Genomic DNA, 27,986 nt, shown 5'->3' with positions numbered 1-27,986 from the left:
AAGTTGCTCTGTTGATACTTGCTTGTTTTTCAAGATGTGATTGCATTATGCAAAAGAAGAGAAAACGTGTTCACTCAAAGAAAATATCACATCCCAGTTTAGAAGTGATTCTTTTAGGATTGCGTGGCCTCATATTTTTCTTTATCATTTTACAACAGTATTATTCAGACAGACAAATGTATTCATTTACATGCACTCTGAATTATAGGAACAATTTTATGTCTTTCTGTTACTCTGAAATAAGTCTAGCGACATTTATATTCACCCTCAAGCGTTTAACTGACTGACACTGTTTAAGTATTTCTAATAAATAAAATCATGAATAAATAAGGTAAAGTACTTGACCGTATTGCACAACAATTACCTTATTCTCCCTCCCATACACAGCTCATTCACTCTTTATTGATGAACAATGATTGGATATGGCTGAGAACTAATTCACCTCTTGGACGGCATATTAATTGTGGTCAAACTGCCGACTTCTATTCCAATATAAAGAGGAAATTGATTTGCCAGTGTGTTTCATTGTTATTCTTGTGGCATGCTGCATGTGAAACAGTCTGGGGGTAGAAACGGACTGCTGGAGCAGAATCGAGCTGCGGCTGCGGACGCTAGGTGTCACCCTTGTGACTTTGTAATCGGCCTGCCCCCGTCAGGATGTGATGGCGGCGGAGCGCGCGCCGGGGAGAGAGAGGGGGGCGGGCAGGATGGCGTGCGCGCGCGCGCGTGTGTGAGCGTGTGCGTGTGTGTGTGTATAAGAGAGATGATTTCAGGGAGGGTGATGAGAGGATACGAACTGTATATGTTCACTCCTTGCTTTCTTCGGCAGTTTCTCTTTTGTCTGCGGACACGTGACAGGCGTGACGCGTCCACGTAGCCTACCTGCTGCACGGAGATGAGTGCGAGGGGACTAATAGCTAATCATTTCTTTTCTTCTGATGATTAGCGGCAGGCCGGAGAGGCCATCGTCCACCCACCTCATTATTAACCTTTTATATGGACTTTGCAGCTGACAAACGATTTAATTACAGCGGGGCGATGCATTATTGTTCATATGGAGCTGTTTTCTCCATTATTATTATTATTATTATTATTTAACTCGCCCCCATTATAGGTTCGTGCCCGACTGGTGTCCTTGCAAAAGTATTGAATGTAAAATCCAGCATAGCTTGTAACTGTTAGTCGTGCTTGATTGACCTTGGCATTCAAGAATATCATATGTGACATTTAACTCTGTGTGTTCCAGTGAGGTTTGTGGAATAATTATGATGCTCAATAGCTTAACATTGCGTCAGAAATCCTTTTTTAATTATTTGTCCACGAACAAAAAAAAAAGTCTTATTATGTATTGATTTCGCCAATGGCAAGATTTCCTTCCCACCATGTTGCTGCTTGGAATCCATAATCTATGATGAATATTCATGATTGGGAATTCCCTCACCACGGTGCCCTGTGTTAAGTTCAGGCGTATCCTCCTGCATAAGGGAACCAGGTCTGGGCGTAAATGATGTAATCGAATGCGTACAGTTGCAACTTGAAATAGCAGGAGGAAGCAGGAAACTATCTTCGGTCCGTCAGTGATGATATCTGCTTTGGCACAGAGGTTACCAAACTTTGACACGTCACTCGGGGTCAAGCAGATCCATACAAGTCCACAGTAACATCCGGGGTCCACAGTTAGAAAATCCGTGTGGTAAAATGTACTTTTTTTTTTTTTTTTTACAAATGATTGCCCATTTGGCCACTGTGAGAGAAAACGAGGAAAAATCTGTTAAACGTTATCTGTTGCATCTCTTCTGTGCCTCCGCTGGGAGAAATTAGTCTGTTACTCTTTTTTTTTTTGTAGTAGCCTACCCATGACATCACCGTCAAAGACCCCCGCGGGTCCCCAGACCTCACTTTTGGAACCTGTGCTCTAACGATCATCTAATAGGCCGCGCAGCTCCGCGTTGCAACTTGTGCGCTGTAATTGCCCGTCGAGTCGTCGGACTGCAGGGGAACAGGTAGCCGGGCCGTGTTTCATAGCTGTACTTTGCCCCACCCACCAGCAGCTCCAGCCCTCCCGTGTAACCCCTGATTGGCTGAGGGGATTGCAGGTCCTGAGACTGAGCGCACGGCTCGGAGCTGCGCGTCCGCCAGTGTGCCCCAGTGAAGCGAGAGGAGCGCTTGTTGGAGTCAACTAGACAGCCTACTGGCAACGAGTGGCGATTTCTTTTTCTTTTTTCCCCCCCTCGTTCCCTTCTGCCCCAACCAGGCTGGATATAGGCTGCCGTGATTCCACTTTGCTGCAGCCCAACATGATATGCGTTTTGTACATATAGGCATCGTTTCCTCCCCACTGGCTTTTGGCTACATTTTCAACGGATTTTTTTCCCTGTGTGTGTGTTGCATGGACTAATTATCGGGATCTTTCTTTTTTCCAAGTGAGATACGAGGAAATTAATTAGTAAGTAAAAGCTTCAAGACTCTCGGACGGGATGAAAGACAAAATCTGCTGGAAATAATAATAATTAAAAAAAAAGAAAATGTAATCGGGACTTCGGTGATGTGATGTGACATTCCTGCAATCGCACCCATATTCTTTAGGCACAAAGATAACCGGACTTAAGCTGTTGAATAATTTTGTGACTGCAGATGCTTTTTGCTTCTTCTTCTTCTTTTATCTTTTTTTTTTCCATCAGCTGTGTAGTTTGAAAGCACGCAGCCGAAGAGGAGATTTGATCATTGCTTGTAACATGTCACACAGAACAAGATGTTGATCCAAAATGCGACTTAAGTATTTGCTGGCACCGAGGCGGAGACTTTAACAGCCCCCAAATCCTTCATCTGCACGGAAGATTTAACATTTGCTGGACTTGCTCACGGGAATTCTCATTTATGCGGTCCGTAACATCTTTTTTCCCCCTCTCCCTCCTCCTCTCCAGCCCACTTGAAAATGGACAGTTCATCGCACGAGTCGTGTGTGAGACCAGTTTGCCGCTTGAGGAGAGCCGCTCGGATTTACACGACTAAATCACTGTTGTGAGAAGATTCAGCATGGTTTCACAGATCGGTCGTCCCCAACGTTTCGCCCGCTGCAGTAGACCCGAGGATGTGCTCTGCCTGAGAAGAGTCCAATAAGACTAAAGGCACTTTTGTTATCATTCTAGCTTTTTTTTTTTTTAACGCCAATGATCTAATTTGCATACACGAGAGCTTTTTCGTCAGCCAAAGACTTTTTTTTTCTGGACATTTGAATGAGATGATTCGCTCGGAACATTTCTCCCCCCGGGTTTCTCTTACGCATCCTCGTGCGTAATTAGCGAGGTCTTTATTAGGGTCGAGACGAACTCAACAGGTACAATGCAAACCAAGGAGATGGAATTAATGCAATCCCTCGCCGTGTTCCTCTTATTTTGGGTCGCGGCTGAGGCTGTCATCAACCTGAAGTATGGAATAAACGAGGAGATGAAGCCCGGGTCAGTAATTGGAAACGTGACAAAGGACGCGCTAAAGCAAGGATTTCAGATCGCTCTGCAGCCCCCATACTTGAGGGTGATTTCCAATTCGGAACCACGATGGGTCGAACTCAGTCCAGCCGGGATCCTTACAACCCAAATGAAAATAGACCGGGACGTAGTCTGTCGACAGAACCCGAAGTGCATCATTTCCCTAGAAGTGATGTCAAACTCCATGGAGATCTGTGTGATCAAAGTTGAAATTGAGGATTTGAACGACAACGCGCCCCGGTTCCCGACGAGCCACATTGACATTGAAATCTCCGAGAACGCCTCCCCTGGTACCAGGTTCCCCCTAGAGGGGGCAAGCGATCCGGACTCGGGGATATTTGGAGTGCAATCATATTCCATCACTCCAAACGAGCTTTTTGGACTGGAAATAAAGACCCGAGGGGATGGGTCAAAAATTGCTGAGCTCGTTGTGCAAAAATCGCTGGACAGGGAGACACAGTCCCACTATTCCTATGAAATCAGCGCCGAAGATGGAGGAGACCCTCCTAAGATAGGCGCGGTCCAGTTAAACATCAAGGTAATTGATTCGAATGACAACAACCCCGTGTTTGACGAGCCAGTGTACACTGTCAATGTCATGGAGAATTCGCCCATCAACACATTAGTCGTAGACTTGAATGCCACGGATCCCGACGAGGGCACCAACGGAGAGGTTGTGTACTCGTTCAACAGTTACGTCACCGAGAAAACGAGGGACGCGTTCAAAATTGACCCCAGGAGCGGCATCATCACCGTCAACGGCGTGTTGGATTACGAGACGGCGCAGATATACGAGATCGACGTGCAGGCCAAAGACCTGGGTCCCAACTCCATCCCGGCGCACTGCAAAGTCACGGTGAACGTGATGGACACCAACGATAACCCACCTGTCATCAGCTTACTCTCGCTGAACACGGAGATGGTGGAAGTGAGCGAGAACGCGCAGCGCGGGTACGTGATCGCGCTGGTGCGGGTCTCGGATAAGGATTCTGGGGCGAACGGCAAAGTGCAGTGCCGGCTGCAAGGCAACGTGCCGTTCAGGCTCCAAGAGTACGAGAGCTTCTCCACCATCCTGGTGGACGGCCGGCTGGACAGAGAGCAGAAGGACACATACAACCTGACCATCCAAGCGGAGGACAGTGGCATGCCTCCTTTACGCGCCACAAAGTCTCTGGTGGTCAAAGTCACAGACGAGAATGACAACCCTCCCCACTTTATTAAGCCACACTATCAAGAGATGGTGATGGAGAACAATCTGCCCGGCTCCTGTCTGCTGGCGGTGTCAGCAGAAGACCCGGACCTGGGCATGAATGGCACCGTTTCCTACTCCATAGTCCCCGGTGAGATTAAGCACATGGATGTAAACACGTACGTCAGCATAAACCCATCAGGCCGCATTTACTCCATGAGATCGTTCGACCACGAGTACACCAGGACTTTCGATTTCAAAGTTTTGGCCCGAGACAACGGCAACCCGTCCCTGTCGAGCAACGCCACGGTGCGCATCGTCGTCCTGGACGTGAACGACAACACGCCCGTCATGACGAACCCGCCACTCGTCAACGGCACCGCGGAGGTCTCCATCCCCAGGAACGCCGGGGTGGGCTACATGGTGACCCAGGTGAAAGCGGACGACTACGACGAGGGGGAGAACGGCCGCCTCACCTACACCATCTCGGAGGGGGACCGGGCTTTCTTCGAGATCGACCAGGTGAACGGCGAGGTGCGCTCCACCAGGATGTTCGGGGAGAACACCAAGTCCACCTACGAGATCACGGTGGTGGCGAGGGACCACGGCAAGCCCTCCCTGTCCGCCTCGGCCTACATCGTGGTGTACCTCTCGCCAGACCTGAACGCGCAGGAGCCCATCGGGCCCGTCAACCTGTCCCTCATCTTCATCATCGCCCTGGGCTCCATCGCCGCCATCCTCTTCGTCACCATGATATTTGTGGCGGTCAAGTGCAAGAGGGATAACAAGGAGATCCGGACGTACAACTGCAGGTACTAACTCCGTGTGTGTGTGTGTGTGTGTGTGTGTGTGTGTGTGTGTGTGTGTGTGTGTGAGCGCGTGCCCGTGCGCGTGTCTGTTACTGCGAGTTGTGAGTGCATCGCTTTTGTCATGCAGCATGTAGAGGCCCGAGTGTGAGGACTGCAGCTCCCCCCCCTCCTCTCTTTCCCCCCGCAGCTGAAACGGAGGTAGATTGTAACTCCCACCGGTTTAAATCAGAGCCGTTCTGCCGAGGCCCACCGCCCCGCGTTCACGAAACGTGATTGATTGTTTTAATCCTCCCATTGTAACCAATTGACTCATAAATACGACGGTTCAACTGTCATGTTCAATTTGCGGGTGTGTTGCCGGACAATTAGCGTCCCGCTGGTTCAATAGCAGTCCCAGACATTTATTATTTAACGTCCACCATGGCTGATTGGCTGTCATCAAGCTTTAATCCAGTGTGATTATGGACAGTCCTCTAGGATCACTCGGATTTGCCTGTGCTTTCTTCTGCACCGAGTGATATCTGGAGGAGTAAAATGACATTAAAACAACCGAAATGCCAAAATGTGGATGATAAAATAAATCGTGTGAATCGCATCATCTTTAACTATTTACCCAGCTTCCCTGGAAAGGAGCAGATTATTATTTCCTGGACCTTGTGTATTGAACATTCTGTTTTGTTCATCAATCTGAACATCAACTCTGGCTTTGATTTCCCTGTGCCACACTGTAAATTTACATATAGATTGGATTTGAGAATTTAACCTGAAGCATATTTTGCTCCAAACATAATTTTCTTAATTCGAAGTTAACTTTGGGCATTTTTTTTTTTCGAGCATGTAGTCACGAAAAAAAATATTCTCAAAACTCGCCCAGTATTTTCTATATTTGTATTTCTCTATATAGGAATTGCATTGTGTCATGTACCGTTTGCATTCAAATTGTCACCACTTTAATCTGCCTTTCAACATTTTTCTCCTGTTACTTTAATGCTGTTAAAAGAAAGAACCCACACCTCCTCTCATGGAGCACCATGAAGTACTCCAAATGGGTTTTATTCTAACCTGATGTGGTGTGTTGCCATCTTGATCACAACAGCTTCTTTATGCAGTATCACATCTTCCACGTCCGTTACACATTTTGTTCAGAGAAGAAACAGTGATAGAAAACTACAAATTCCTAATTCAAAACTGCTCTCGGTGCCTTGCTCTCCTAGTGTGAGCCACTCTCCCTGCTGGGAGCTTTAATCAGCACTGATGTGTTCTGCTTCTCAGTCGCCACCTCGAATATGAGGAGCAGTTATCTCCAATTTATTGCTTGTCCTCTGTCAGGCTGTCTGACTCGGAAGATTTCCCCTCCCAGATTTCAATTTGGGCACAGAGCAGAGAGACAACATGTTAAAATGATAAATGAAAAAGAGACGGAGTATTTTCCACTCTTGCGGCTGCTTTTCTTTTTCCTCTGCATCAAAGGGGAGCGGAATGGGGGAGGGAGCTGTTTTGAAGATGCAATCTAACGGGAAAATGAAAAAGACAAACTACAGTGGTGCGTCTTAGCCAGCGTGATTTTAAAAGCGACGGAGGATTAGAGATGCAGCGAGGCCAGTGGGGGCAGAGCCGTTCAAGAAACAGGGAGACGTTCCAGTTATTGCAATTTCATGGGTAACTATAGTTTTGTTGTGGGCTTAGAATATAAACCATATGTTCCACGCCGTAAAGGTTACAAATGGTCTCCTCTGGAGTTTGAAGCGATGCAGATGGTAAAAAACATCACAAATGATATGGAATATGTTTAGTGTAGTTTGTAGTCATCACTATCGAGAATGTAGCATCTGTTCTCCTGTGGAAAGCTGTAAGGCTGTGCGAAGAATGGCTATTTCCTTCCAGTCGGAGGATCCTTTGATAAAACATGGCTGTGTTGCTCATTTGCTCTTATTAAAGTCAAAATACTCGGTTCAAGTTTGCAGCAGCCGCTGAGAGCAGCTAAATGAATTTGAATCTGCAGCTCTTGCAGCTAGTGGGCTTCGCTTGATAATGAAAGGGAGAAAAAAAAATGGAATTAGTGTGGGCTGTGTGCTTTGAATATGATTGCATATACCGGTAGTGCTGCTCAGTGCCTGTGTGTTCTTTTTGCTTTGCTTCTGTGGTTTTGGCATGTTTGCATATTGTCTGCCTGTTTTGTGACATTGTTGTTGAGCATGCAAATGCAAACAAACGAGAGATTACATCTCCATTGCAGGCCGGGTGTGGGGAGTCACTTAAGTGTGCTGTTCCACCCCCGGATACGGGCAATGAGTGTTTTTTTTTTGTTTTTTTTTTTTGTTGTTGTTGTCTGGCACCCCATGGTCGAACAGCACCCGAGCTGGCATGGCGGGCGTGCTCTTTGACCATGTGGGGAAGGGGAGAGCAAGGCAGGACACTGCTTTATTGAGTCTGTTCAGTTTCTTCTACTTGCGCAGGGTGGCGGAGTACTCATATGGCAACCAGAAGAAGTCCAGCAAGAAGAAGAAGCTGAGCAAGAATGACATCCGCCTGGTGCCGCGCGACGTCGAGGAGACAGACAAGATGAATGTGGTGAGTTGCTCGTCTCTCACCTCCTCGCTCAACTACTTCGACTACCACCAGCAGAGCCTGCCGCTGGGCTGCAGGCGCTCCGAGAGCACCTTCCTCAACGTGGAGAACCAGAACTCACGCAATGCAGCTCCCAACCATGGCTATCAGCACCCGTTCACTGGGCAGGGCCACCAGCAGCCAGACCTCATCATCAACGGCATGCCACTGCCAGAGGTGAGATACAATCCGCTGTGCTCTGTCCTAAATCCTTGGCTGCGCTGCTTTGGGTGTGGAAAAGGGGGAGGTTTACTTTTATTTTAAATGGATTCTCATGACTAAACGTGAAGAAACAGTGCAGCTCTATTAGATTTCCTTTTGTTCATTCAATGTTATTAATAAGTCTTAAGAGTGAGCTGCAGAGAAGTAATTTTTTAACACATATTTCACATTCCATTGTGCCACAGATACAAATGAATTCTGTGAAATGTATTTCCTGTTATTGATGCAGAGATGAGTTATCTAAAATGGCACATGTGACGCTCTGTCAATCGATCTGAGTGGAATCCTTCAAGGCATTTCGAGGGGCCGAGACATTGAGGCTGACCTGTGACTGAGAGCGCTTTGCCAAGCAGAAGCTGGAGGCCTGACAAAGTGGATTATTTGGCCTCTGTTACTCCACTTCTTTTCGTTTTCTTTTTTTTCTATGTGTTGATGCTGAGCTACTGCAAAAAAAGAACGGGCGTTTAAGAAACTGCCAGACTTATTGACCCCGCTAATCAGCTCCACTACACATAACTTCAGGTGCTAGCAGAAAGAATTATCATTGCTTAAATACTTGATCCGCGTGTTGTCCTTTTGGCTGCAGTGTGAACGCATGGCTGCTCTGCACAGGCAGCCATTGGATTACCCTGACATGCCATGCATTGCTCCAGCAGAGCGGTGGAGGTTTGACGTGAAAGACTACTCAGACTGACGGAGTGTGTGTAGACCAGCTGATCTTTAGTTTATAGATTTTTGTATGTATGAACTGGCCTATTGGATTTTTTTGGAAACCTTTTTCTTCATGACCCACTTGTCCTTGATCCCATGGGAGAAGGGGGCATTTGTGTGTGTGTGTGTGTGTGTTTGTGTATCATACACACTTCAACAGACGGCAGCAAATAAGCTCCGCACACACACGCACACTTGTAATTGATGACTCCAATTTCTGTCTGACATTCAGTGAGAAGAGGGGTGGGGGTTTGCGAGTGCTGGTCTTAAAACAAGAAACACAAGATGGATATTGATGTATTGACTGGATGATCCAGAGAGATCCAGGCACCGGTGGATCCCGAGGGGGTCAATGGGACCTACTTACAGGCATGCTGATTTACTGGGCCTGTCTGAGCCGGTTCTGACTGAGTTCATGTGCGAGTAACACAGGTGGAAGGAATGAGAAATGTTGCGGTGGGTTGTCTTGCCGTGTTATCCGGTCAGCGGAGGTGGGGGGGGATTCAGCAGGCACACGCACTGACCCGTATGCTGGGACTGTGTTCGCTGGTAGGTAGTGCTATGCAGGTCACCAGCAGCCGTTCCTCCGCCAAGAGAAGGTGCGTCTGGCTACATAGAGAAATCAACCGTCATTTTTTAAAAGCTCCAGCGAGCATCCTGTCTCTGTGGCTTAACCATCCAATAAAAGCACATTTGCCGCAGGATTAAGGGAGCCTTTATTTGTTTCAGCTAATGAAAAAGTGGAGCCGGAGACAAATGGGGTTGAAGATTGATTCCGATGATTCCATATGCAAGGCTTGGACGAGCCTTGATAGAGCTGTGTGAGGGCAGATAGAGAGATAAGAAGGCAAAGAAGTGAGCGAGGGGTGATTGAGTCTCAGTGCCAGGTGTCTGAGCGCCGACCACGTTTTCTCATTTGCTTAGAGGCAGTTGATTGGCTTGATAGAGGCCGGGCCTGTTTAGCATGCAGCGTCCATTCCTGTCCGCCTTGCACATGATGTTGACAAACATCTCTTTGACCCGGCCTTTGCATATTTTCCCTGAACTGAGAAAAGAGAACGTGTGTGTGTGTGTGTGTGTGTGTGTGTGTGTGAGAGAAAGTGAGAAACACTATAGCGAGAGCACGCTTAATACCCTTCAACAGAGTAAACCAAGATAGTTTTTCATTGTTTTCTTTCCTCTCCATTGTGACATTTGCAAAAAAGAAAGAAGCTCTACAGTACATGCAAATGTTGCTTTTAAATAAAAAAATATTTCCAGTATAATTGCAAAGCCATTTATAGCACTAACAAACAGCAGCGAAATGACTGATAATTACTTTGTTACAATGAGCGAGGTTGGGCTTGAAACCACTTGACTCCACAAGTCCTCAACCCATATCCCATTGACTGGCTTGGACACACGAGTGGCTGCACTGTTGTGATTACTGAGGCTGCTTTGTCCCCAAAAAATTGTTTTCATCCTGAGGGCAACCTCATAATTATCCATGATTCATTTATCCTCGGCGGAAGAGCCTTTTTGTTTTTACACCAGGGCACGATGATAACTCTGTGTTTGTTTATTTTCCAAGCATGTAGATTAAAAATGATCATAGCCGGCAGAATGTGGATACCAGGTCAGATTAGGTTGGCTAATGGAGGTAAAGAGGATATGGACTCATGTCTATTTGTAAATTGTGTTTTTGATCGATGCAAAGTTCTCCTCCATTGTTGGTTTATGTGGGCCAGTGAACATCCTGCTTCTGTCGGAGCGGTAGGAGTCGAGCTTTTCCTGCTTCAGACAAAGCCCGCTGGCGCTCACACACACACACACACACACACACACACACACACACACACACACACACACACACACACACACACACACACACACACACACATATACACATACACAGCAGCCTTGGCCAAGATAACAGTGACAGGTCTCCCCGAAGGCCTCATACCTGCAACTGCATTGTGTATATTGTATTCTCCCTTGTGAGAATGTGTACCAGCATATACCTCCCTGAACATCGCTGTCCATTGTTTTGAAAAGCATCAGCAGTGAGATGTTTGTTAGACCTGCTCGTGGTAGCACTAATATGAATGCTCACCGGAGAATAGAGCTGTCTTCCATGGCTTAATTATAGTGAATCACTTGGTGGGAGAGACAATTATACAGTAAAGGAATGGCCTTTGGCTAGAATGTTTTTTAATTCGTAATGTGTCGTAAAGGCTTTACACCTGTGATTGCCGATAATGAGCATAGCAGGGAAAAAGATATCGTACTTCATTGATTAGCCTCCTTGAGATACGTGATTTCTCTCGCAGGTGATAAATGACTCAGAAGAATAGATGATAAGTAGATTGGACTTTGTCCTGAGTATCAAGTCAAGGCAGTGTCATGAAATAACATAAGTTATCTCATGAAATGTTTGATAGAGAGCAGGTACGCTTTAATTCATAGAGACCAAACATTCCCCCATAAGCGACGGCAGCAAAGAAAAACTCCCACAATCCTCGAGGAGAGTCAGTCTTTGAGTGGGCGACCATCTGCCTCGACCAGTTGGGTAGAGAGAAAGAGATGCAAAGCAACTGACAATAACAACAACTGTAGAAATGATAATGAAATGTGACTGATAATAATATTTTAGTAGGAGTGTAAGCCTACAGCAGCGTAACTAGGGGCTGGTCCAAGCCCAGCCTGAGCCAGCCCTTACAGTGAGCTTTACAAAGGAGGGAAGTCTTAAGCCTACTCTTAAATACTGTAGCTACATACTGTAGGTCTCAGTGATGCTGTATCGTAGTGTACGCTGCTGTCAGGTTCAGATTCAGACAAAGGAGTTTGTTTGTTAAGTTCCCTCAGCCAATCAAAGGGATCTAAATAAGAAAATTAAAATTAAAAAAAAAGAAACAACTGACAGGATGTCTCAAGGCAGAATAGACTGGTTATTCTGCTTCTCCTCTTAGTAAGGAAGACATTCTGATATTGACGTAGGCGAGACAACAGGGAGTGGTTCCAGCGAGGTTGCACATCCCTCACTATCACTTCACATCAGGACAATATGCATGGGAGCATTCAAACGTGTCATATTGAGCATGCAAAGTAGATGTCATGCTGTCAACGCATACGACACATCTGTTGAAACTGCCAATCTACCCCCCACACACTCACGAATACACAGGCGCACACACAATATTTCGTATGGAGTGTCACATCTATTTCAAATATGGGCAGCGACATTATCATTTACATCATCATGAGCGGCACAGAAATCTCCGAGATGAAGAAACGAGAGGCATAATCCAACATGTTCGATCATCAAACGTCGTGTTTGCATTTAAAGTGCTCTTTTAATGCTGTTTGGATATTGTCTTCATGCCCTGGTGTTGATGACATGCTTAGCTGTGAATGTTGCTAATTAGAGTCCCTTATGAGTTTCTGTCTTTGTAGATTTAGATTTTACAGCGCAGCTCCAGCGTTAATGAAAACGTATTTACTGTAACGTGTGTTTTTGCTCAATGCGCATGTTTACAGTTTATGAAGTCAGTTTTATTTCCCCCCTCATCTTAGCTTTTTCAAATGTTTGCTCTTCTTTTTAGTCAAGAGGATGGTGCCGATTCAGAGTGGAAATTAACCCTTCAAATGTATTTCTCTACCGTCTGGATCCGGCAGAATCATTTAGCTTTTGTTGACTTGAAGACGGCGTGATTGACAGAAAGTAGAGACCATCAACAATCGGTTGAACGTGTAATTGGGAGATGACAACATTGGAAGCCGAGGAGCACAGAGGAGCAGTAAATCTCATCTCGGCTTTCACGTTGTTGCTGAATGCGTGCGTTACTGCAACGGGAGACTGGCTGGAGCTGCTTTTCCAAATGTAAAAGTTAATTGCCTGCTTTTTTTTTTTTTTTTTTGACTGTCAGCTTTGTATTCACGGGTTTCAATGCCGTTCGGTAGTGAATAGAAGTGAATGACGGAGTCTGACATTTTCAGCAAAACTAATTGAAAATTGTCCCCAGTTATGGTCCATGCATTTAAAACAGGATGAACCTTAGACTTGTACAAATGAAAGAACCCTCCTGTCCTTAGCACCTACGTGTGCCATAGCAGCGCAAACTCTACTCTCAGATCCAACTTTTGGATTCACAGCAATTTAGTCCACATTTTTGTAGACTTCAATCTGTCCAAATTCAGTACACAGTATGAGAAACTAGCCAACGTCGAAAAATACAAACAGATTCTCAAATGATACAAAACAGTTTGTCAAAGAGATGGGAAGACTAATCGTGGTGGAAAGGACACAATAACAGATATACCGATATTGCACACTATGGGGAGGGATAGAAAACTGCTTGATCTTCAAGCTGGTGTGTTATTTATTTTTTTATGCATTCAAAGTTTGCGAGGTGTATGCTGCATTCTTTAAAGTCTCATCCTTTCAAAGGATTTGCGAATGAATCGTTTCATCTCCAAAGCTTCAGATGCGCGCTGATTGAGTGGCAGATGATCCTCTTAATTATTTAAAGAGGTTATGTGTAAGGCAGATACTTCAGAAAAGCTCTGCTTTTCAAGAGTCAGTGTTTATAAGGTGAAATAAAGCCTTGTCTGTCAGAAATAAATTAACAGTGTGACAGTGATCCACTCAGCGCCCTCTTTATTGCATTTCTCAGCGGGCTCCTCCCATCGTGTTTAACACACAAAGCTGGCTGAAGCTGTAGGGTGATTTTGTGACATTACTCAACAAGATGGTTTTCACTTCATGCATTCCAGGCGCTGCTTTTACACTTGGTTGGGTTTTTATAGCCCTGACCCCAACCCGCAACACCCCATCACGGCACGTCATCCTCAATGTTGCCGAGGTACAATGAAATGACATACACAACCCCGGGCAGCCAGTGGGAAGCAGCCAGGGCCGCCGGGTTGCCGCCCTCTCGTCGGGATCAGAGCGTTCAGACAAAGAGCTTAAGAGTCAGAACACATGAGTGACAGCGTCAGATGTACACATCACCATTTGTGTCTTCAAAGCACATGTGACTGGTGAGATGCATGCAGAGGGAGTAATAGCTCGACTGTAGTGAAACGGCAGGGCGTAGAAAAACGAGGAGAGACAGAGAGGAGAGACATCTATTTATAGAACGCCAATGATTTTCCTCAACCTGTATTGCTGCTGCCTGAAACGTATTTTTTCTCTGTAAAATGTGGCGTGAAGACGAGGTGATTTTTATTGCACAAACCGTATCAACCTCTACAGAAAGCAATAATGTCACATTTCTGTTATTAGTACAAGATGTTTTCCTGCCTGAAAAAAACAAATCTGATTATTTATATGTAGCTGCAAACATAGAAGGTGGTATTAACAGAATATAGTGGTTTCAGTGTACATTTTGGACCAACTTTATTTCCTTCAAAGCTTGACAGTCCAGGATACAATCATCAAATAGTTGAACATCTTGATAACATCTTCAGACAATATGTGCTCGAGAGACGTTTTCCGAGCTGCGTTGTACACCGGAGACACTCAAGCACACAGTTCCATCAAAACGGGGGGAAAAAAGTAAAGTCACATGGCACCAATCATCTAGATCATTCATCCATCTTTTGAGATGACTTGGCTCGAGACGACAGCGCTGAAAGGGGGAATATATTTTAAATTACTTTAAAAGCTCTGTCATGTGGAAAGAATTAACTTTCTAGTAAACCTATTAAACATCAAACGAATGGGATTTGTGTGTGTGTGTGTGTGTGTGTGTTTGTGTGTGTAGCCAAAGATGCATTAGTCGTCCAACAATTTATGTTAAAAGATTTTGTACGTACCTACATGCAAAAAAGGGGGATAATGGCATCGGGCTTACAGGTAGATGGGTCCATGCGTAATTGAGAGGAGGCTAAATTGAGTGAAGGAAATGGACATAGTGATGATGTTTATCGCTGGGGAAGAGGACATCATTACGCACCTTGTTAAGCCCCGCGAGCAATGCTGCGTGGACGTAATCACCCATTTAAATGAGTTTCCCCGCAGCGTTGTTTTTTTTTTTTTTTCTCAAATTGAACTCTGACGCAAATGTGCAACGTTCTGTTTTCTGTCACGGAAGTCACGACAAGGAGGAGATTTACCATCAAGAAAAATGTATTAATTAAGGCGTTTTGAAGTGGTCGTATGCAGCCATTCAGAACTTGCAATGTTTGCATATCGAACTCCTGCAGTTTTTAATGTGAAGCAAAACAAAGATGGAGAAAAATAATAGCAAAGAAATTCCCAGGAAATGCTGGGAAAAAACATCCCCATCGCTCATTAATGCAGATTTTACTCCCCGTGGTTGAATCCGCCTGTAGTAACGTTATTATAGGATGGAAAAGGTCATGTTTAAAAAAACAAATCCTCAGACTTGTTATGGCCAGGAGTGGAATCTATTCGCCTTGTAAGCTTCCAATGCCATTTGCTCAGTGTATGTCGAGACGAATGTGCCCGTCTCCGTCCCTCTGGCCCACAAATATTAAAACCAAATCATTTGTATGATGTGTATTGGCATCCAGTGTAAGAAAACATTGACATTCCTTCATTATATCTGTCCTTCCTCACAGGTAAGAATAACAAGGGACTCACAACCAGCCTCCTCTATGGGGATTGTTTTTCTCTCATCAAACCGTTATGGAACAACAAACCCAGAACCCAGTTTTTCAACCAGTAAACGAATTGAGGAAAAGTAATTACAATCCTCTAGTAATGACCGTTCTGATTTGAGTGGACCAAAAAAACTAATTTCATCCAAATGTTCTGAGAGGTGAAAAGGTATTAATTAAAATGAATGGGTATCAGCTTCTTCTTCTTTTGTTCACCGTCCTCTCTTAGTGGAACCTGAGGTTATCAGACTTGTTGCCGTGTTTCTCCCGAGTGCTGACGCTGTGCTTTTTGAATGACGGGGAAACGGGGGAGGGGGCTATCCTGTGAAACGTAACAATACTCGATGTGAAAGGAAACTTTTCCAAGCAGCCAGCTCTGACACCAGGGAAGAATGACCTTTCCAAGTGTCCTGTTTTTGTGTGTGTGCCTAAAACAAAGACGGAGCAGGAGGATGTTAGTTAGCATTTCCCCCCCCCCATCAGATTAAATGTCAACTTCTGCATGCATAATTGCAGTATGGAAAGGAGGAAGACTTACAGTCGACCAATTTGCCGGTGGACGGATGAATCCGGAGCTTAGTTATTCACTGCATTGCAGATGTTGTCACGATACATTCGGTGTCGCCCTGCTTGCGCTGCACGGCTTTTACTTTTGTTGCGTTTGGATCGGTATCTTAACACGCGGCTTGACAGTAATTGTAACATCGAGCGAAACTTAATTACGGTGGAAACAAAAGAATTACACCTTGGTCACCTGTCTACATTTTTAAAGAATTTCATGACGGCATAGCAGACAAAAGAGGAGCAAACATCATTGTATTACACACACAAATGCTGCATTATACCTTTTGTTGTGGTTGCTCCAGTGGCTGAGCAGTCTTTCCTCTTTCTCTCCTCCTTTCATTTCAGTAAATTCATACGGCGCTTTTGTTTTCGAGGCATAAACCTGGACGCGCATTAGAGAGCACATGTATGGGATGTTTGATGAGCGCTGAGGCTGTTGGCAGGCGAGCCACTATAGCAGCAATATCGGCCGCCTCAGAGCCATGCGGCAGTACGGCTAGAGGAGCAGCAGGGTAGCGTAATTGTGCATTGTTCATCCACAGAACAGAGGCAGAGCATGTAATGAGCTGTAGCGGTTTCACCCAGCCGGCCTAATGGGCTATGACCGAGTGGAGGCCTCTCAGAGCCGCCTCGTCCCTTTGCCCTGTGTGGCCAGTGTCTTGGGCCTCTTCTTTTCTTTTTCTCCCATTCTCCCCCTTCTTCTCTGCCCAATCAGCATCAGCCATTCCTTCACCCCTGTTATCCCCCCTCCTTTATCCCAGCTCCCCTTCCCATTGTCCCCCTGTCTGAGGAGATGGTGGGACCCTTTTCTCATTCATGATGTCTATAGAGCTCTAAGCAGTCAGTCTGATTCGGTCTGACATAAATCAGAATAGCTCATTGATGGAGCACCGTGTGCAGTGTGATTACATTAAATACCCAAACAACAGCATCCAAAATAAAAAAGTTCAGGAGGAGAATTTGCTGATGTTAGGTGTAGGGGATTTGTTGTCAGAAGTCTGCTTATTTTTCTATCAAAGGCTGTTTTGCATTTTGATTATCTAGTTTTCCTGAAAGCAATTCAGGTGGGCCTGTTTTGTTCGGGTTTGTTTTCCTGGGATTAGGGCTTTTCAAAATGTGTCCTGGCCTATTATTTACGCCCATATCTACTTTCTAGGGAGGGAAACCATTTCTTTGCTCGAGTGATACCAGGTCAAGTTGGAAAGACAAGAATGTATGCCAGGGAATAGATTAGACATCCACTCTGCGCCGAGCTCGCAGGATGAAAACACTACTAATGATAATAGTTATGATTGCCTCGCAAGGCAATTGATAACGACTTCACCCGCCTCTTTGTGCCCGTTTATGGCACCGGAAAACAATATTCAGGTTTCAGCCGGTGTCTGGCTGCGGAGCACAATGGGACGTCACTTTTGACTTTCCCCTCACGTCCACTGTTTGACATGCCACAGCATAGACAGCCAAGTTAATGAATGAAAAGAACTTGGCTCGTGTTGGACTGCTCAGAGTGCATTACTTTCTTCAGGAACCTCTAGTTGGAGATTACTCTCCTGTACCTGCTGTCTGTTGAGAGCTGTTTCCAGTTCAGTCTTTATGGGTTTTGTTAAACAGAAGATTGCTTATTATACTGGTGCTTTTCTACAAGATTGTGTGAGACTATGGGTGGATCTTGGACCCTCTAGGGGGGTCTGGCGGAGCATGACCCAAAGGACAACATTTTAAAATGAAATGGGTCAACTGGTGCACTTTGAGGTCACTTTAACGTCACTACATTTGGTTGACGGTATTAATTTTTCTTTTAGGCTTTTGTAGATTCAAAGTCTTACTTCAAAATATAAATCAACGTATAAACTACAATGTATGATTAAGTAGTATACAGGCTAATTATTTCATACATTAAGTAGTTAAAATAAAAAGAATAACCTTTGGAAATATGCTTGTATTGTTTTTTGTACTAATTACCCAAACAAGACAGAATGTGTTAATTAGAGTAGTGAGCTTTAGTGGTGTTGGTACCCACATTCCTTTCCTTTGGACAAAGCCAGGCTAGATTCCCCTTGCTTTCAGTCTTTATGCTAAGCTAAGCTAACTATCTTTTGATTCCAGCTTCATATTTAACTTCCAGATAAGAGAGCAGTATCAGTCTTCACATGCAACTCAGCAGGAAAGTGAATAAGTGTACTTCCCAAAATATTGAACCATTCCCTTCATGTATTGCGTAGATGTATGTTTTCCTTGATGAAATGAAAACGAGAGGATTCAGTGTTAGCTTTGTTTTTCAGTCTCGGGACAAAATGTTGTCCATTGTAAATGTTAATGTGTGGCTGCTCTGTTTGTGTGCAATCGGACAGCAGACAAAATACCAAGGGTGGTGGGGGAGGACAGACATGGGAGTTGGTGTTCTGACTTTTTCATTTGTTCGCTACCCAGTAATGATTATTTCTCTAAGCCGCAGATTTGGCCTTGTTTTGCTATGGGAAGCAGCATCAATGGGGACAGAGCAGCCTTGCCCTAGCTGAGAAGCTTGTCTATGGCTAAGCTGGTTGGCAGCGAGAGTCAGGTACACAGCACGGAAGACATTATGAGCGCAGTCACAGGAGGTCAACTGGGACGTGAAAAGTGGAGAGAGAGAGAGGCAAAATATCCGGTTTAGGTGAGGACGGGTCGAGTCCTGCTTCCGACTTACGCACGCGTGTTCGTCTGCCGGCTGAATGAGAGCGTTTTCTAATTATAGACCTCCGCCGTTCGCCTTGTTAGTAATGCTGGTAACAAGCCAGTCACCAGCTTGCATGAGCAACTTCAGAAAGCTGACTTTTGGTTTAATTTGGAGGACTAGCTATAATCCAGACTAAATCCTTTAAAGCTGAAGCCCCCTCCCTCCCTCACTGTTGGATTACGGGAGTGTCTTTAAAAGGATAAGGACCTGCTTATCACTGCTTCCCTCAACACTTGTTTTGGACTTCAGATGTGGGGGAGGACGGTTCATCGTCACCCAGCGTGGCCAGCGCGGATATGAGTCAGAGATTAGGCGTCTGACAACTGAGATCAATGATAATCACAATTTATGGTTTTTAAACCCCCACAGTCACAACGGCATATGGATCTGAGCACATGCCTCCGCTCCCACCCCAGTGATTTTCATCAGTAAGTTGAGTCTAACTGAATGAAGCAGCTAAATCAGATGTCCTGCAGCACTTAATGCCTGTTGCCTTTAATCATTTTCAGGCTGACATTTATGAACTGTTTGACACGACGGCTCCAGCCTTTGTTGCAGGGAAAATCTGAAACCATCAGAATAACCAATTTCTAAAACAAGTAGACAATAAATGGGCTGTCTCACTTTCTGCTGCCAGTGGTGTTAACAAGTGGTCCACTAATAAACGTCACCATAATAGCATACTACTGTTTTTTGCATGTTTTTCCACCATTCGCTTTTATATATTTTTTTAAGAAATAGATAAACATTGTGTTGTTGTTGCCAGGCAATCAGCATCAACTCATAACCCTCAATCCACACCTTGTACTCTTCAGGTTTTGCATGAAATGGAAACATGGCTTTAGTTTATTAGTGAGCTTTAGAGGTGCTGGTACTTAGATTTTATCCACTTGAACAAAGGCTAGCTATTTTAAGTCTTACTGCAAGGCTCAGCTAACCAACTACTGGCTCTGATATAGCATCAATCTTCTCAAGAAAGGTAATTAGCGTATTTCCCAATATATCAAACTATTTTTACTAGTTTTTTTTCACGGAAATTAATGCAAACCTTGAGCTGCCTTGAAGGCAGGAAAACACAATTATAAAACAAAAGCAGGACATGATTTGACAGTAATGTAAAGCTATTATTTGTAATAAGTGAGCTAAAGCATGCAACATCACCTATGGAAGGGTTTATTCTACCAGATTCATTGCTAATGAAGTGTGTGTGTGTGTGTGTGTGTGTGTGGGGGGGGGGGGGGGGGGGGGAGCATTGCAACATGAGAGACCAGACTAACATACATAGGCATATGTGTTGTTTGAGGTGCTATATTTGAGTGTGGGTCTCCTCCGGGGGTTATGGTGGTGAGGTGAGGGAGCAGAGTGAATTCCTGGTGGATCCGGGTTGTGATCCCTGAGCTCTCATCCAGGGTGGGTAGAGATAAAAGTACCTTCGTGGGAGCACTTGTTTACCTCAGTGTCGACGCTTTTGACTCTGCTCATTAACCTGTGCACCTTGGCGAACGCAACACACATCTTGCTCCCTCTCTCTCTTTTCTCGCAGCTAATAACGAAAACTAAGGCCGAACACGTCAGGCTAATGAACAGACGCAACAGCAAGGGTGACGCGGCTCCTATCACACCCCGAAGGCAGCAAATCGATTTCAGCACTTTTGTCAAATCTAATCATGGATCCATTTAAATGATGTTAACCGGGAATCTGCTCACCATTAAAACGGGGTTTTCAATTTCTATCATTCTGAGAGCGTTGGTTAAAAATGATGCGAGTGCAGAGGTGAAGTAGGAATCGTACGTCTTCCATCTCTGAAAGAGGGAAAAGGCGAGGAGCTGCCGCGTTCATCCAAGCTCTCCCCTCCTCTCATCGCTCCCCCTCTCTTCCTATTACCCATGCAGCCAGCATCCTCTCTAAATTGTTTTGCATGACCTTTGCTACAGTAGCTCTAATTATTACCATCACACGGGCCCTGTAAGGCACACAGCTAATTATACTGGATGTATCTGACGGGACATTGGTGCCATTCTTCATAGGCATGTCTTGGCTACCGTCGGCGCGGGCGATCCAAACCCAAGAATAAGGTTAATTTGGGTAATACAATAATGGTAATTAGAGTCGCCATAATTACAAGCAGAGTTGTAATAACAATGAAGATGAGGATATTAGTAACAGGGGTCCAAATGAGCTATACATATGCAATACCTTATGTAATTGAGAAGAACGGCGTTGCTGAAAAAAGGAGTGAGTGTGACAAGTGCTGTGTAATATGCATAATGACATTATTACAGAGCCACATTGTTGCTGTTTCCTCTGAATCGATGTTTGACAGTGGTAGTTGAAAGATATCTTTTCAAAGCCATTGTGAGATTACCCGTTAGTGTAGGTACGGGGACCTCTAGTCATTGTATCTCATAAAGAGTTGTTACTAGAGGGAGTGATATTTTTCAAAGCTCCAACATGAATGAAGAGGGGCAGTTGGAGCAGTCTTTTGGCTGGCGGGCAACTCGTGTAATGAGCCTAAGAGGGTTCCAATTATTCCACTTGCGATCAAAAAGGAGAAGGAGATTACTTCTCTTCCCTTTTTTTTCCTTGACATTTTACACAGTAACATCTTTTGATAGGGGCTGGGGGAGAGAGGGAGAGAAAAAAACGATTGCTGGTGAGCGCCTGATCTTCTTGAACAGGCTCCAGCAGTACAGTCCTTTCTGTCGAGCAGAGACAGAGCAGTGCTGTTGCAGCTCCCACATTTCTTCCTTTATTTGTTGGATGTTTTTTTGTTTTTTTTCATAAAACTATTTTTCCCCGTGCATGGTACATTAGCTTCCTCTCAGACCATGTCACCTGCACAAGACAGAAAGGGAGCTTTCACGTAACCGCAGGCTTTAGCTGCAGTCAGACTTGATGGCTGATCGCTGCCATATTTTTTCCACCGATCTATTGTAAATTGTGAGGAAGCACGTTGGGTACTCACTCACTCACTCACTACAGTTATTTTCCCTCTGCTTAACAGCATTAGTCTTGTTCCACACAATGCAACGGGGAGTTAAATTATTCGATTGTGTGCAGATTTTGTCCTCTCCTTTTACATTTATTAAATTCCCAGATTACAAGTAAAAGCACATTAGATGCCTGGCGGTAACTAAATGGATTTCTCTGCTATAGGATATCAAACTCTATCAGCCTAGGAGAAATAAACAAAAGACAAATAATATTATGTGCCACTGCACTGAGACAAAGAGAACTCCAATCTGCATCAGCACAGATAAATATCCACCCCGAAGATATGTTCTTGGTAGATAACAGCTTAGTGTTTGTGTGTGTGGCAGAGTGGCGCGCACGTACACACAAACAGAGGCGCACAAGTACACAGAGCGGGGCTTTGATCGGCATGAAAATTACTACATGTTGTTTATGGTGGCAGAACAAAAGGATTTAAGGTCTTCATTTCAAGAAATCAAGCTGTGGAAAGGTGGATGCTGGGTTGAAGAAGCATTTCAATTGGATAGATTTGAATTTATATATATAGTCATAATTAGGGGGAAACATTATGTGCTTGTGTGTGCTTGTGTGTGTGTGTGTGGCTGCCTGCCCTCGAGGTCTGGAAATACAGTGCCTTGCCTTCCCCTGTGAATCCACTGCGGGGGTAGGAGGCAGAGATCCACCGTCTGTTGCTGTTTTCCATGACCCGGTATATCCCCCCGCAGTGAAAAATGTTGTTTGCCCCCAAAGACGGCCCTAATACAAATTAAATTAAATGAAGTCAGTGCGGCTAATCCCTGTGTGTTTCAGCTGCTGAAACACCCCCCTCCCTCACGACTGAGTGGGTCAAGCCCGCTGCATCTGGCCCCCTCTCCACTGGCCCTGCTCTCAAGCTGCTCGGCTCCCCGGTCCCCGACGGAGACGACAGCAGGCCCCACACCGACTCCGTGCCCCACTGCGACTGTACGTGTGCGTTTCTGTATGAACACGTGTGTCGCTGTAAATGTCTGCTCCGTTGTCCCCTTTTTTGACTCCACCAGTGTTTGTTCCCTTTTGCTTGTTTTGCCACTGCGCTTGTGTGTCTGCATGCAAACATTTCTTCAAGAGCGACTTCTTTTTGGTTTGTGGCTTGCTGTGCACGGTTCACACACCTTTTTTTATTTTTGCTTCCAGTTCCAATTTCCAGTTAAATGTCAAATATAGAGTATTCGCATGTCCACGTCTCTCAGACAAAGTACTAAATGGCAGTGTAATGGAAAAACAAACAGTAGCGTCAGACCACTTAGTGTTGCATGTTGTTTCGTTCCGCCTGTGCTCTGATGGCAGCCTGTCACACTCCTGTTAACAAGCTGGATTTAAAGATGCGGCGGTGATGTGCGAGCAGCTAATGCTCTGATGTCAATCCGCTTGGTGCTGACAGCTGCCTAGAAAGACCATCCCAAATATTAGCACCAGATGTGATCCATGTTGAAGCACCAGCAAACAGGATCAAAAAGCTAACTGGGCTTCCATAGCCGGATGGCTGATAGCAGTAGCGTCGTTCTGACGCAAAGTTAAAAGATCTCGTATGCCCATCTGTTCAATAAAAAGCCCCTTTCTGTGATACGCACTTTGGCACCGGGCCCAATCGTCCACCCCTGATTTGTGCACCGGCTCTGATTTGCGAGACAAAGTGCACCAACTGAGTTTTAGCAGCTGCTGTACACCGATATTGTGTTTAGGGGGGTTGTGGGTTAGGAGGGCGGGTTGCTTTTTGATGAGCTGGAGTGTGTGTGTGTGTGTGTTGACGGTATGTGCATTTGTGTGTGTGTGTGTGTGTGTGTGTGTTGACAGCATGTGCATTTGTGTGTGTGTGTTGCGGATCTGAGCACCTGCACACATGGCCTTTTGAAAAGCCCCATCACCCCTCCATCCATCCAACACGCAGAGTAAACACGGTTTGTTTGAGCGAGTGGCCTGGGGTAGTTGGATTAATGAGCGCTGATGAAGTTCCACTCGTATCCCGGGTTCTGCCTCCCTATTTGCCGGAGTGGCTGCGATGTGGTAGTGTGTCTGGAGGCGTTGAGTCATTCCCTTTACCCAGTGTCAGATTAAGGCATGTCAATAAACAGACCCACTCAATCCATCTCCGAGTGACTGCATCCGCTCACCGAGCCTCCCCGTCTGTAATGAGCTGCTGCAAATCTCCATCCAACCAAAATGTCTGGAAAGACGCCTTGTCACAGCGCGCGAGAGGGAAAAGGGAGAGGGAGGGAGAGACGGAGAGACTACGGCAAGCGCCGGTGTGACTGGCAGCCACCTTTAAGCTGCTACCGAGCGCCGCGCTCCGCCGTGCCATCGGGTGCAAGTCGAACGGCTCGCCTCTCAGATTCCCCGCTGCTGTCATCCTCATGTGTAATAAGTTAATCAAAAATTCATTCTAAGTTTGCTGATTTCAAAAGCCACTGAAAGTTATGCCGTTATTGCATTCAGTCACGGCTCTCGTGTAAACATTTAAGGGGAATGTGTTTACATAATCTGCAGTGTCTCTGGATGTTTATTTTTAAAGCCCTGCCCAGGGGAGGCGGGAGCAACCTTTTGGGAATTCCTTGTGCACTAATTTATTGTGCCCCCCTCCCCCTCAATGCTGCCTAATATAGGGCACAACTGAGACTGAGGAGATGCTATCTAGTAATTCTCTCCTAAAAGTGCAAAACATATGTTTGGAGTGCTTATTCCCAGAGGGTCCAGAAAACAATACATCTACCTGGATTAAATGTTACACTCAACATTTCTGGGGTCTGATTTTAATAAATCACCACCTACCTCTCTATTGTGGCACCATACACACAATTAATAGATTTTTGGCATGAGAGTGAGTGTGAAAACTTTTCGGTCTGACATCCAAATTAAGAAAATCCCTTAAAGACTCGCCCAAAGGGGAAGTGCTTGCTATTTGAGTTTGATTTGGCTCCACGGGCTTTGCGAAAAGTAAGCCGATTTCTTTTAGACAGCCTAGATAGTCGAGTCTTTTTCCTCCCTCCTTCCGTTTTACTATGTAAAACCATGAGTCGTAATCTCATAGAGATACTCCGGCTTTCTTTCTGACTTGGAAGATAGAATTATGTCGGGAAGCGAATGCGGACCTGAAGGCTGAACAGGTGTTAAATGAAACTCCATCCAGCTTTGCGTGCATTCATTCTAAGTGGACGTTCTAACTCCCTTCTGAAAGGCTTGAAAGCACCAGGTTCGTCTCATAAGACGAAACAAAAACACAGACACCGGAACTCAAACAGACACCAACAGTTTGAAACATGTTGGTCCTGAGCGGTGATTCTGCGGTAAGACAACAGCTCCAACTTAAGCCTCTTTAGCGTCAGCCGACTCCGCTGGAATGCAGACGTCTGCAGAGGGGGCCTATTATTTAAAATCTTTTCATCATGCTGAAAGGGAGGGAAATAGCTTTGACGTTGAGAAGCTCATGAATAATGAATGTTGTTTCTATCAATGTATGTATAATTAATCACATCTCTACTAACAGGACTTCTGTGGAGCCTGTAGGCCTGAGTGACATGGAGACTGGTCTGGACTATTGTCTCCGGTGGAGAATAAAAAGACAGCCGTATTATCTTCTGTAGTTTCCTATGTGTCCGGGGGGGAGGGGGTGCACAGGTGGAACAAGCAATAGCTTTAGTACTTTGGCCCCATTTCCTCACTTTAGGAGAGCAGGGGACGATTGTTTTGGTCCGAATGAGCAAATATTTGTTCAATTTCACACGGAAAGGGAAGAAAAATGAGGAGGAAGTGCAAGCAGGAAACGGTGTTGTGTTTACAACCCTTTTCATTGTGTTTCGGAGAAGCTGTTATTTAGTTTGCTCAAACAATACTCCACACTTAACACATGTGGTCAAGGACACAATTGACCTCACAATAGCCCTCAATTCACCCGGTTTATATATTTTTTCTTCTGTCCAGTCACAAAGACTGCAGAAATGTACAGGGTACAGCTGAGCGAGGGAGCTTTTAAAAACCTTCCCACCACGGAATCACTCACTTTCATAACATGATTGATTCCCAAATCGCCGACTGGGTTTGGGGTGAATTGATGGGTGATGAAGTGAAATGATGCAGAGAATGTGGCAGGTTATTTGTCACACATGTGGCCTTCTGTCACAATTGATTGTGTATAATTTGAGTTTGCAGGGGAGCCAGTTGATATTAAATGGTAACAACTCTCTGTATTCATCACGGCAGGCCCCCTTTAGCAGGCAGAAATAGAAAATGTAATCTCATCCACAACCATGGCTGTGCCTCAGGCACTCTTTCACCCTTTTTACCGCTGATCCTCCCTTAGGGGCCCTGCCCTCTATAAAGGAAGAGGGAAATCTATAATCTAGCAGATGGCAAAGGATCTATGGGAAATTCTATAATCGGGAAGAAAGTGATGATGATGGTCGTCGGTGTAGAGGGCAGAGGAGTGGAGGGTTACGGCCGGCTCAGCAGCCAGAGAGCGTTTTCTCCCAGCTCGCATAAATAACCAACATATAAACCCACTGCGGGCAGGTGCCTCGGTGGTCTGTGTCTTCGTCATGGGTGTCACACAGACTGAATGTGAGCTGCTTAGAGGTGCTGCCTGGTGCAGACCCAGGGGCGAGGTGGTCGGGCGCCAGCTCAGCCTTGCAAGTCAGGGATTGTTGGAGCAGGGCTTTTGAAGGGGGAGCAGAAAGGGAGAATCTGTGTGTGCAAGAATGTGAATGTGCAAGAGGCTCAAAGTGAAGCGTTTCTTTTCATGGTCGCAGTGTAGAGGATGAGAAAGTCACCTGCAGCCACCCACCCACACACACACACAGACACACACACACTTCTCTGCATCCTCACTGCAAAATTACATGAGGTGAATACATGCATCTGTAAACAGGCAGTCTCAGACATGGGCCATCCTTCATCCGGTGGGTTCTTTAATTTTCTCCTCTCTCTTACTTTTTTCATCACTACTCTTTTGACTTTATCACAAACTAGATAATAAAAAAAAAAATACTTATTTCCTAATTGCATCTGGCTTGCCCTGTAAACCCCCTGCATCTCTCTCTCCCCATCTCTTCTTTTAGCAGTGGGATATCAATAACAAGGCACATTATGGGTAACATTTCCTTCCGGGACCGAGGGGAGTCCGCGATGCGAGCTGCAGCAACAATAAACAAAGGCCGAGGCACAACCTCAGACTGCTCAAACACGGAATGAAGCAGCAAAATTCGATCTGACAGTTTTAATTGATTCTGTCTAGTCTGTGCTGTATGTTTAAACTGTGCATGTTAGTGTAAAAGGAAGAGCATTTTGGATCCACAACAAACGCGGCTTGACGTTCTTCCGTCACCTAAATTGACGCCATTAAAGAGCTGCATCCATGACAGACATGAAACACTCCTATAATCAATTCATCTTCTTTTAGATGGTTTTTAGTCTTGAACAAGCCGCCTCATCCTGCTTAAATACCTTCTGTTTAAAGCTCATGTCTGATGGATACAGTTTATCTCAAATTTGCTTCATAGTTTGATCATATACATCTGTTTTTAACGAATCCTGCAATTGAGTAAATTGCTGTTATTCCAGGCAAAGTTAAAGACTGCTTATTGTAAATCACAGTATTCTGGTTTAATGTCGGTGCGTTTTTGTAAATGCAAAAAGAAAAAACAGTCTCCATAAATATCAAGAATAATCCTGACTAAGAAACAGATTGCTCACGGCATCATCTTATGCAAAACAATATGTTATCAGTGCATGTCGCTGCATCTGTCCCTATATTTCTCGCTTGCTTCCCTGTTTAAGTGTTCTGCTGTGCTGTATCAGCCTTAATAATACATACAGTAGGGCAGCTGTGTGACATTTTTTTTTCTCTCTCTTTTTCTCTCCTATCTGTGTGACATCTGCTGAACTTGTCGGGTGTTTACTGGTGTAACAACTGGTGTCTTCACTCCCCGCCCCTCCTCTTCTCTCTGGTGCTCCCCATGCCCCACACAATGAATACACTTGCATCCAGACTACAGAACCAATTGTCACGCTGGGAGGAAGGCAAATCAAATCTTACGGCAGCAACTAGGCGAGGAGATTGCTTTTCCTCTCAGCG

General features: G+C 45.2%; 1 protein-coding gene across 7 annotated transcripts in view; it reads left to right on the top strand.

The window, feature by feature from the left end:
- Positions 1–2,243: 2,243 nt before the first annotated feature.
- Positions 2,244–27,986, top strand: part of pcdh19 (protocadherin 19) — a 54,047-nt gene continuing 28,304 nt past the window's right edge. Inside the window, exons 1-2 of one of the 7 annotated variants that reach the window (XM_084010088.1) lie at positions 2,244–5,489; positions 7,925–8,057. In XM_084010088.1, the coding sequence (XP_083866214.1) occupies positions 3,343–5,489; positions 7,925–8,057 (2,280 nt within the window). In that variant the 5' untranslated portion in view covers positions 2,244–3,342. Of the gene's footprint in view, positions 5,490–7,924; positions 8,271–27,986 lie in introns of all 7 variants that reach the window. The other 6 variants (XM_084010090.1, XM_084010089.1, XM_084010084.1 and 3 more) reach the window with 6 other exon arrangements.

This window comes from Eutrigla gurnardus (assembly GCF_963514095.1).
Source record: "Eutrigla gurnardus genome assembly, chromosome: 5".
NCBI classification, from domain to species: Eukaryota; Metazoa; Chordata; class Actinopteri; order Perciformes; family Triglidae; genus Eutrigla; species Eutrigla gurnardus.
The sequence above is the reverse complement of the archived record's forward strand: the minus strand, read 5'-3'. Positions and strand labels throughout refer to the sequence as shown.